The sequence below is a fragment of the Camellia sinensis genome, chromosome 5 (genome assembly GCF_055761805.1).
Source record: "Camellia sinensis isolate YWXY chromosome 5, ASM5576180v1, whole genome shotgun sequence".
NCBI lineage: Eukaryota > Viridiplantae > Streptophyta > Magnoliopsida > Ericales > Theaceae > Camellia > Camellia sinensis.
In genome coordinates, this window is record NC_138965.1 from 215,745,854 (window position 1) to 215,758,243 (window position 12,390).

Below are 12,390 nucleotides of genomic sequence, written 5' to 3' on the forward strand. Positions count from 1 at the left end.
ATATATATATATCCAGTTTGAATATAATATCTTCAGGTTCAGAGAAATTTGAATTTTCTCTGGATTCAACCCAGAGAAATTCAACCCAGAGAAAGTGATCCAGAGAAATTTGAATTTTCTCTGGATTCAACCCAGAGAAATTCAACCCAGAGAAAGTGATCTAGAGAAATTTGAATTTTCTCTGGATTCAACCCAGAGAAATTCATACCATTAAGTTTAAAGAAAATCTATCACAAACTCATAGAAGAACTATTAATTTGTTTGTGCAGGAAATTGTGATTGAATCAGCAGCAGCAAAACCAATGACAAATTGATCAAATCAGAGTTTTATCATTTCAGAGAAATTCTGGACCAGAGAAATTTTTCTCTGGGTTGAAACCAGAGAAATTCTTTGGAAGTCCAGAATTTCTTTGCTTCCAACTGATGATGGGTTGCTTTCCTTCCAACTGTCAAAATTGAACTGCTTTCTGTGCATTTGGGGCTTCTTGTTGAAGCTTCTTGTGTTCTTGTTTTTGTAAATTTCTCTGGCTTGTTACATTTGTGTTTCTCTATTGTGTAATTTTATCTGGCATGCTTATGTTTCTGCATTATTTTCTCAAGCAAATTATCTGTGGCTTATTACTCTATTGGTGTGGCTAATTTTCTCTGGCATTTATAATTTTCTTTGGCCAAATTACTTTTCTTACTTGTGTGTCTAATTTTCTCTGGCAGCATTTATAATTTTCTCTGGCCACAATATGTTTATGTCTTGTGTCTAATTTTCTCTGGCATATTTATGTCCAAGTTGAAAAGGCAATAAGCATCAAGATCAAGACACCAACTTCAAGGGTGATTTTCACTCAACTACAAAGCTTAACATTTTCTCTGTCATTTTCATTGGATTATAATAACAAACCTACGATTTTCTCTATACTACAAAGAAAAGTCCAGAAACATGATTAGTGCAAAAAAAAAAAAAAAAAAAAAATAGAAAGTGCAAAGAAAACATATCAGAAAACTTTGAAAAGTGTAAACATATAAAAACACATAAAAACACAACATATAAGTCCAGAGAAATTTGTAATACTTATCATTTGTAATACAATCATATGATTTTCTCTGGACTACAAAGAAAAGTCCAGAGAAATTTGTGAACTCATATTCACTTTCAATATAACAAAAACAAAAATATATCAAACACAAGCACATAAAAAAATCACAGAGAAGATCTGTTATGTTCACAAAACATTCAATTCAAAAAATTAAAAAAAAAAAAACAAAACAAAACACTTACTACTCTATTGCTACATCTGTAAATTTCTCTGCCTATTTACAATTTTCTCTGTGATTTTCACTGCACTACAAGTTTACAATTTTCTCTATGATTTGAGTTCAATTATAGTAACAAACCTGCAATTTTCTCTGCACTACACAAAAAATGCAAAGTGAACAAAAAACAGAGCACAAAAACGTAGAAAAACAGAGCACCAAAAAACAACTCATAACCATGTTGACAGAGAATGAAAAAGCAACTCCAAAAATCAAAATCAACTCCATCGAAAATTCATCAATAACAGATAATGAAAAATTAACTTCAAAATCAAAAACAACAACACTGAGTTCGTCTCTCTCACATTGATCAAAACTAAAAACAAAAGCCTAATTCAACACCTACACGATCAAATCAAATCAAAAATTGAAAACTTATCTAATTCAACTCCACATGAAATCAAATCAAACACAATGAACCAGATTTCAACTCCTACACGATCGATCAACATCTACAAATAACGAACATGATTTCAACACCTACAAACAACGAACAGGATTTCAACACCTACAAAAACCCTAGAAAATCTCCACAAAAATCTGAATCGTCAAGTTCATCCTCACGTAATCTCCCACAAAATATCAATATGATCTTTAGCTGCCAAATTCAAAACAACATATATTATAAATAAGGGTAAGACAGGTATTTTACACTCTAAAATAACATTTAGGGACCTTAGGCTACAAAAGAACACATTGTGGACCTAATCCATTACTAAAAGTTGGATAGGGACCTTAAACCGATTTTCCCTTGTATCTACACATATTCCTCATTAATTACCCAATGGGGGACAGTAGGGTCCTCACTGAAGACAGTGCCCAATTCAGGGTGAGAGTGGGACATTCAAACAGTGAGTCTCCAAATCCTAAGTTGATCCAATCGTGAAAACTTGATAACAAAATACAAAATATCGAGTCCAAATTACTTCAAGAGACAATTGAATATTTACCTAATTATTAAATTTAGAATTTAAATTGAGCTGAAATTAATCGTTAACTCGTGTAATGCACGAGTTATTTTTGTAAAAAAAAAGAAAAAAGATAATACAATATGTGTTATAAAAAAATAATTTAAAATTAAAATTAAAATTAAAATATGATTTCAATTATTTTTCTAATAATATTTTTCTAATAAAATTAAAATTATTTTTCTATAAAATTATTACTTAAATACTTATATTTATTAATTTTATTTAAATTATTTGTATATTTTGATAATTTTAATTCTATAGTATTATAAAAGTATAATTATCATATAATAATTTTGTATGATATATATTAAATTATAAAATAGTAAAATAAATATTTATTTTAATATTAAAAGTAATAGTTAAATTAGAAGAAGAATTAGTAATATAAAATTAAAAGTAATTATAACTATTTAATTTTCTTTTATATTTATTTGGAAAATAAAAATATGTAGAAATAGAAATTATATAAAATTTATTAAAAAATCAAATATAAATATGTTGTAGTTAGATTATCATGTAATGATTTTATAAAATAGGTAAAATTAATATAATTTAAATTATGTTTGGATTTGTATAGAATTCTATATGTAATTAAGAAAATACATACTGATATGTCTTTCTTAAAAAAAAAAAAACCCTTATAAACATGAGAAAAATATTATTTTTAATAATATATATAAGATATGTAATATAACTCAAATATTAATTTAAAAAAATAATATATATATATATATATTTTTTAATTGTACCATTCGAAGAAGACATTAACAGACCAGCTCACAGTCTTGAGCCTCATTTTGGCCACGTGAAATTCTCAGGAACCCACGTCAGGATCCTTATTATTGGCCCTTCCTAATGGGCCCGATTTTGGCAATAAAACAACTGACACTTTTATTCATCCCAACCGTCCACGTGTCACTCCCTCTGGTACTAAAACTAGCTATTGATGAAAATTAAAATAAATAAAAAAAAGTTACAATTAAATGGATTTCTTATGTTAGGCATAAATATTGCACATTTATAAATAAATAAATGTAGGACTGAGGTTTTTGTTCTTAGTGATAAGAAAATATAAAAAAATTATTGGAGAATTTTTTTTAAGGTCTCTTATATTAAAATTTTATAAGATAAGGGGTATATAATATTTTTATAATAGTTAAGGTCCCTCAAAATTTATACAGAGAAAAATTTGATTTAGAATTTTTTTGCCCAATAGAGAGAAATTTTGTCCTGATTCAGAATTTTCTAAGAGAAATTTCTTTGATTTTTTTGAGTCGGGGCCGAAATTTCTCTGAGCCGGGTAACATTTCTCTAAGTCAAGAAAAACTTATCTTTATTGAATTTTCTCTGTGAAAATATTAAGAGACATTAACTAATAAAAAAAATATCCTGGACCTCTTTTACTACACAAAGTTACAGAGAGATATTTCACTAAAATTTTCAAAATTATTTATGTATAATATTATTATTTAAAAATCAAAACCCTCTCTCTCTAATTTTTTTTTTATAAAAAAAATCACAACATATTTAATAAAGAGTGTATCTTAATCTGTGCTACATTATAGAGTGGTGAAAGATTTGGTAAATTATTTGTATATATATTTGTTAAAACAAAACCTAACAATGGAAAAATCAATTTTCCCATTAACTAGAAAATAACTTTTTAACATTTACTAAACACATTATTAAAAAAAAAAAAAGGTTGGGAATTCTAATTTTAAAACTCTAAAAAGAGTTTTAGTGATATGATAAGGAGTGAGACCTACATATGATGTGATGTGTGTATTTTTATTTTTATTTTTTTTTCTCTCACCACATCAGTAAAACTCTTTTTAAAATTTTAAAATTAAAACTCTCTAAAATAAAAATAATAATGAAACCAACTCTCAGCCTCTGTCTGTGTTTGGCAAGTGGATTTGCAGGTTTTTTTGGCTATTTTAGCCATAACAAACAAAACATCACATCCAACCCATAATCATTACATTCTTCTCTCACAAAAAAACTCAAAAAAGTCAAAAAGTCAAAAAGTCCTTCCCAAACCAAGCTTTTAAGCCCAGGCTAAAATAGCCAAAAAATTTAAAAAGTCAAAAAATTAACCCACTCTCCAAACGAAAGCTTAAATAATTTATTTTCTCAGGTAAGTACTCTTCTCACTCTCTCGGTATATACATAGGGAGCAGGACTTGTTTGGGAAGATTCAAACAGATGTATCTCGGTGTCACTCAAACGCTTCCCAAGATTCCACTATGTGAGTGAAACTCACTTGCTTTCCACCCAAATAAAATATATAGACTAATGAAACTCACACACCATTTCCTATGTAAAAAAAAAAACAATTTGCCAGAAAACAAACAACACAGAGAGTGTTAATTTATGTGAACTATTTTTACCGTTAACACAAAACCAATTTAGTACTAGTTTTTTTATTTATTTATATTTTTTTAATATTCAATGGATCTGATCTATCTTCCTCTTTGTTTAGCCAATCTCAAAAAAGAGGTTTTTAATCTCTGCACATTTGCTTTTCTTCAGAAGAAGGAAAAGCAGTGCCTGATTGGTTAATTTTGTGTTGTTAGTTGTGATATTGAACTATCTGCCATGCTGAATGGGTAATGATACATCCCACTAAAAGTGGTGCTCTAAAGCACCACTAATGAGTTGGCAAGCACTTTAATCAAAAAAAAAAAAACACAAGACACAAGCAGTGGGTTCTGTCCATTGCCATATCACTAGTGGTGCTTTTAGAGCACCACTTTTAGTGGTCTCAACCATTATTGCAGGCTGAATATATGGAGATTTGTGAGCTTCTTTATGTGTTTTGCACTTTAGTGTTCAAGTGTGTAACAAACTAATATATATATATATATATTTTAATTTATGTTTCGTTTGGGAACAGACTATTTTAGTAACTTTTTAACTAAAATATAAGGTAAAAAAAATGTTTGGGGTGACATTTTGATTTTTTACGAAAAGATGTGCAAAAAGTAAAGAGAAAAAAGAATCTTTAAATTTTTGGTATAGGTTATAGGCTTTTTGATTTTTTTAATATTTTTTTGACTTTTTGATTAAAATGTTAACTTGCCAAACGAAACTTTATTTACAATGAGTTCTATTTTCTTTTTTATTACGTGACATCCATTAGTAAAAATGCATGATTTGAATAACATTTTCCTAAACTATGTAGTGTAGAAATTTGTCAAATGAAACGAAAAAAAAAAAAAGAAAAGAAATATAAGTTGATTTTTTTACTTTTTTTCTTTATTTTTATTTTCTTTCCACAAATTCTCTCTCAAATTTTTAATTCAAACACATCTTAAAATCAATATCAATTATTTGTTACGAGTTAGACTTTGAAAATATTGACATGAAAAAAATAGTCTTTTAAAATGAATAATGCTATTGATCATCAATTTTCATGATCAGATTTTATCATATAATAAGTTAATCTTGTAGTTATATTATTATATTGGAGATATAAAGTGGTAGGACTATTACATTAATATTGTGTTGATAATTAAAATGCGATATTATTTTTAAATTCTTCATATAAATTATAAAATTTTAAACGTGAAATAAATTGTACCAAAGTACAATAATTCATTGCTGCGATGGCAACAGTTTAAACAAGACATCACACTCGGGGTCTGGTTGTGTTTTCATTGCATTTTGTTTCATACAACAAATAAGGCAATGGTGGTGGTCAGTTAAAAGGGCAGACAAGTCACCACAGCTTTTCTCTCCATGGTGAGTTGGTAAAACACATGAAATTCACAAAACCACTTATTCCCAATTCAACACCAAGAAAAAAAAAATTCTTGACATTGTTGACTTCTTGTACTTTATTGCTTAGCTTTCCTTCAAGATCACTTTTCTCTTTAGGCTTTTCAAGCCTCCAAGTTGTTACTTGTTAGTTCTCTTCACAAGTCATACAATAGATTGCTGTTGCAGAAAAGAGAGGCATTAGTGTTTGTGGATAGCCTGAGCATAAATCTATGGTGTATAGCTTTCCAAAGTGCCAGATCTGTAAGTGCAGTTGCTTTGTTTTTTCAGTTTCGGTTATGTTACGAACACATAAATAAACATGAATGGATAAGATTAGTGGGGTTCACTATTAGAAAGATCTTGTTTATTCATATATATATTTTGTGTCTAATTCTACGACCTACCGGTTTATATGTTTGTAGACTTGTTCTTTCTGTTTAAGATCTGGGTCTACTTGGGGTGTCTACATTTCACAACCAATAGACAAAGTGGGTTGAAGGGATTTGAGAGAGGGAGAGTTTGGTGACAATTTGGTCATCTTTTGTGTCTATTTCTAGAATTTTTTTTTTTGTTTGTTTGAGATTTGGGTCTTGTATTCTTACTTGGGATATACATTTCACAACCAAAATACAAAGTGGGTTGAAACCAGTTCTCAAGTGGGTTAAAGGGGTTTGAGAGAGAGAGAGAGAGAGAGAGAGAGAGAGAGTTTGGTGACAATTTGGTCCACCACAGAGTGTTTTTAAGTATTCTGTTTCAGATCAGAGAGTGAAAATGAGGTCTATAGAGGATAAGGGGTGCTTGAACTATGGACCGACACAGGAGATTTCAAGCAGCAATAATAGTACTGCTATGACTTTTGAGTTTCACAAAGGAAATGGAACAAACCGGGCTTCCCATCACCGAACAGCGCTGGGCAAACCGACACCATCGAAGTGGGATGACGCACAAAAATGGCTAGTAAATTTGTCAAGAGGAGGAGGGGGAGGGGGAGGAGAGAAGAACCAATCCAAAACCAAGCCGAGGAATTCGAATGCCGATGACAGGAGACTAATTGCTCCAGTCCCGAAAAAAGAGGACTATTCGAGTGGCGATGAGGAGGTAGGAGGAGAGGGAAATGAATGCCATATTGATTTTGCAAATTCAATCCATTTTGATGTGGAGACTAAGAAAGTAGACCGTGAAGAGTCTATTTGGCGAATCAATAAGCCGGCACAGAGTCCTGTGTCGGTGGTTAGATCGATATGTGTGAGGGATATGGGGACAGAAATGACCCCAATTGCTAGCCAAGAGCCTTCTAGAACTGCTACACCTATTAGAGCCACTACTCCTGCGGTTAGGAGCCCGATTTCGTCGGGCTCCTCAACCCCGGTTAGGGCTCTTGAGAGATCTCAGACCGGTTTGACACCGGAGGAGAGCAGAGGTGATGAGGGGAGGGGCGGTGGTGGCAATAGAGGGGGTAGTAGGGACTTGGAAGAAACCAGTCCCGGGAAAGGAGGTGAGGGAAAGAACTTGGAACAAGCTCAAAAGATGAATCATCTGGAAACTCAGGCCATCGCTTGGGATGAGGCAGAACGTGCCAAATACATGGCAAGGTGTGTTGTTTTGTCTAAATTTTATTCGATGAATTGATCAATAGAGCTGGTAAAATGATATATAAGTTTGTATTGTGCATTTACAGGTATAAACGTGAAGAGGTGAAGATACAAGCTTGGGAGAATCACGAGAAGAGAAAAGCCGAAATGGAGATGAAGAGAATGGAGGTACTTAAAATCTAGATCTACATTTTACTAATCATCACTTTGCATAGTTTGTAGATACACATAGAACTAAACTAACTATTGATTGATTGATTCTTTCTCATAGAACTAGCTATTTGTCATGGTCCTGTTTTTATCGTAGCAATATAAATTTGGTTTCATGAACTTGATTTGTGATGTGATGATTTGATTTCATTAATCAGTCATCATGTTTTGTATGTCTCTTGCCTAGTGCTCTATTTTCTGAATCTCACTGAGAATTCTTAGAAAAATCAACATCACTGTTCACCTGTGAAGCATGGAGACTTCATTTTAGTTGCCATGTTCATGTCTGACACATCTCAGACAATGACACTCCTCGGACATGTCATAACACTTGCAAGGTCATGGGTGTCGTGTCCAGATGTGTCAAGCCCAGTGCACACCATATGTTAGGATTCTTGAAAATATGAGGTAGTTTGAGCATGCCAAGGGCAGGGCAGCATAATGGGCTACTAGAGGTTATTGTGTGAAACGCTTGGAGATAACCCACTTAGTGTGCAACACCTAGTTGTACATATTGGTCAAAACGATTCAACAAAATATGGAATCGAAGAATAATTCATCTACCATTTTTCAGTTAAAATTACACCCAAAAAAAAAAGAAGGAAAAATATAATGAAAGTGTCAGATTTCTATTTTTTAAAAATTATACTGCTTCCAAATTCCAATATGCCAACCAAATTATGCCCCAAGTGTTATGTACAAGTTTATATTCATTCACTGTCTTCATCCTTTGTGCCCTTTTAGGTCAAGGCTGAGCGATTGAAAGCTCGAGCGCAAGAGAGGTTGGCGAACAAACTTGCTGCAACGAGGAGAATAGCAGAAGAGAAGCTTGCAAATGCCGGGGCAAAACTAAATGAAAAGGCTGTTACGACTTCTGAACGTGCGGATTATATAAGGAGGACCGGTAACCTTCCCTCTTCCTTCTCCTTCAAGTTGCCTTCAATCTGTTGGTAGCTACTCTTTTGTGTATTTAAGCTCAATATTTGATGCTGGTAAATTTTGTTGTACAACGTATTTTTTCTTTTCCGAATTAAACTCGTGGACTAATTTACTGTTCTTGAATAAATTTTGAATACTCAATGCTATGTGATGGTTTTTTCAGTTTTAAGTATGTAATTTTTAAGAGATTGTAATTCTTGGTTATCATAAATTGGTGATTATTTGCATTGCCTATGGTTAACATGAACCAAATCGTGTCGAGTGCTTAATGTTGTGTTTGGTTGGGGGATTTAGAGAGGGATTTAGAAAGGGAAATGGAAAAGGTAGGTGAAATGTGAATAAAACATGCTTATATTTCACCTAGTTTCACACACCTTTTCCCTTTTCAAATCCCTCCTCAAATCCCCTAACCAAACACAGCATAAGTGATTTATATTGTAAAATTTTATCTCTTTATATACGTTCTGTGTTCCATTATGTATTTGTAGCGTAACTGTGAAAAAACTAGAAGTGAGACTTAACTCATGGGCTGGGCTGCATATTGTGAGAGGGGCGGTGCTTTATACTGTTGTTTATTGTTTGGTATTTAGAAACTTTTCCTTTAATGGTAAGAAAACATAATAACGTATCGAGCAAAATGATGGCAAAGTCGCCCTTCCACCCATTCTCTCGCCACGCCTCAATAACAGACCTCCACCACCATAACAGAGGTGAGCCTACCCCACCTCCTCAAGGCCACCACCACTGCATCACCTGCCACCACCCATAGAAGTAATCTCTCTCTCTCTCTCTGTTTCTGTCTCTCTTTCCATTTGTATATATATTGGGAGTGTTTGCCAAAGATTGGGCATTTTGTTGTGATGAATTTGGTAGGTTGATGGTGATTTTTAATGGGTTTGGTAGGGACCCATGCAGTGGCTGTCATGGTGTGGGAGAGGCAAGGTGGTAGGGATAAGGCAGAGAAGAGACAAAAGAGGCTGCTGCGGACCTGTGATAGTAAAGGAGGGTGAAAAAAAGAAAAGATAAAATTGATATTTTGATAAATTAAATTTCTGACAAAATCGTTTTTTTAGCAGTATGATTGTAGATTATATCATCTAATCTAATCTAATCTAGTTTAACCTAACCAAACAGGTCTTAAGCCTCTCATCACCATACAAAGATCTCAATTCATTGAGCCTTCGTTGGCATGCCAACTTTTTTTAGCTTTTTGACTATTTTAGTTATAAAAATATAAAATATACTAAAAAATTAATAAGATAAAATGTCACATTTAAATTATAATCATTTTATTTTTTCCCTCGTGAAAGTCAAAAAAGCCAACAAGTTTATTCCAAACGAGACTTTTTAGTCTCAGATTAAAATAATTAAAAAGTTAAAAAGTTAACTCACATCCCAAATGAATCTTAAATTTCATTTCGTTGAGGCTTGAACCTCTACCCTCTCTGTGGGGTGTGGGAGTGATATTGACCATCAAAGTCTGTTGGTTAAGAAGAGGTTTAATTGATATGTGGTTTGAAATCTTAGGGGCGCAGAGTGTATTTTTTCAGAATTTGTGAAGGTAAATTGTATTTTTGACAAAGGTAAATTACAAAAATTTATATGAATTTTACTTTCTTTTCATTTTTTAATTAAAACAATTAAGTTTGTATACTGTGATTGTGTTTTAATATGATTCTTTCATTACTTACCGTTGATAATTATGACATAAAGTATACATGTGACCCCCATTTCAGTACATTTTAGGAACACCATATGAAAGAATTATATGGCAAAAAACGTCTTTTACCTTTTAACTTAAAATTAAACTATACATTGACCCCATTATGTTCAAACTTTTACTCAGGTTTTAGTTTTTTATTAAAATCTTAAATGGTTGGGGTAACCAGAGAATTATATTAAAACGTGGGTTTAAACTTAGGGGTTGTTTGGGATGATCTAAATAAGTGTACTTTTTGTCTTTTTACGAAAAGATGTGCAGAAAAGTAGAGAGGTGATGTGATGGAAAAAAGATAAAAAGATAAAAAGATGGATTATATAGGGGATGCCAAACTTGGCCTTAGCCTCCGTTTGGAAGTGAGTTGACTTTTTAGTTTTTTTTGAATTTTTTAGCTATTTTAATCTGAACTAAAAAGTTTGATTTAGGAAGAATTTTTTGACTTTTTTGGTTTTTTTGACTTTTTTTGTGAGAGAAGAGTGTAATGATTATGGATTTAATATGATGTTTTGTTTGTTGTGATTAAAATAATTTATTTTATTTTTTATAATTAAAATAGTCAAAAAAATCTCAAAACTTACGGTGCCTAATTATTAGTAGATAAAAGAGAGAAATTTGAATAAAAATTCAATGCACAACTTTTCATAAACTTTAGAAGTATTTGTAACTTATCAGAAAAAGATGAAAAAAAGAAAAAGGAAACAAAGTGAGCTAATTTTGATATTTAACCATTGTTATTATCAAAGGAAATTATTTAGTGTGTTTGGTTTCAATTTTCTGAATTCAATTTTTTAAAAATTGAATTTTTTATTTTTTGTGTTTTTTTTGTTTTTAGTGAATTTTTTTAAATTTTAAGTAATTTTTTATTTTTTTAAATATACCTTACTTGATGTATTTAAATTGTAAAATATTTATAAAAATTAATAAATATACAAAAACATGAAAAATGTATTGAATTTTTATATTTTTTCAAATATTTTTTTGGTATTTAGTATATTTTTTAAAGATTTTTTTAAAATTTTTTTTCACAAATATTATATTTTTAAAGTGTATTTATGTTAGGCGAGTCTAAAAATTAAAAAAAAATTGTTTAAAATAATAAAAAAATTCATTAAAAATATTAAAAAATAAAAAATAAAAAATAAAAAAGTAAATTTTTTTAAGAATTATTTTCTAAAAATCAGAACCAAACAAATTGAATCGACTCTTAAATTTATTTTTTTAAAATTTGAATCCCTCAATTACTAATTTTTTAGCAGCAACAATAAATAACTATCTAAATTTTGAAGGACACTTTATTGTAATTTTTTCTCTCCCTATTTTACACCAAGGATCTTCTAGAGTGAAATTTCTCTAAAGTTTCCTAGAGTGCTATATTGTATGGTTGAGATTTACTGGCAAGTCACATCAGAAAAATTGATGTAACTTGTCAATAAATCTCAACTACACAATACAGCACTCTAAGAAACTTTAAGAAAAAAATGACGTTACTACCTATTTTGGCCCATGCCGCCCATGTGCTCCATGAGGGGATTTGATGGCACATGCCAACTGGAACACTTTGACTGAGTCATCGTTTGGAATTTCATTTTTAGTTAAAAAATTAAAAAATTATTAAATTAATTAAAAAGTTAATAATTTATATTAAAAAGTTAAAGATTTTTTTTTTCTTTTTATTTTTTTCACATTTTTTCGTAAAAAGTTAAAAAATTATTTCAAAATACTAATTTTTTTTAGTTCATATTTTAGTCAAATAATCAAAAAATTACTAAATTAGTCTGTTCACAAACGAGCCCTGAATCGAAAGAAAAAAACAATTGAGAATATTTTTGGGGACTAAAATGTAATTTACATTTATATTATTAAACAAATAAAATAATTGAGAGGGATC

General features: G+C 30.7%; 1 protein-coding gene across 1 annotated transcript; it reads left to right on the forward strand.

The window, feature by feature from the left end:
• The first annotated feature begins 5,881 nt into the window (after positions 1 to 5,881).
• On the forward strand, positions 5,882 to 8,944 carry LOC114311449 (Remorin family protein). Its single transcript, XM_028257592.2, has 3 exons — positions 5,882 to 7,633; positions 7,720 to 7,801; positions 8,588 to 8,944. The coding sequence occupies exons 1-3, from the start codon at positions 6,813 to 6,815 to the stop codon at positions 8,795 to 8,797; spliced, it is 1,113 nt and encodes a 370-aa protein (XP_028113393.1). The 5' UTR covers positions 5,882 to 6,812; the 3' UTR covers positions 8,798 to 8,944.
• Positions 8,945 to 12,390: the final 3,446 nt, after the last annotated feature.

Coding starts and splice junctions, on each gene's coding strand:
- LOC114311449 (XM_028257592.2), top strand. CDS start 6,813: ATGAGGTCTATAGAGGATAAGGGGTGCTTGAACTATGGACCGACACAG. Junction 7,634..7,719: donor CGTGCCAAATACATGGCAAG/GTGTGTTGTTTT, acceptor GTGCATTTACAG/GTATAAACGTGAAGAGGTGA. Junction 7,802..8,587: donor TGGAGATGAAGAGAATGGAG/GTACTTAAAATC, acceptor GTGCCCTTTTAG/GTCAAGGCTGAGCGATTGAA.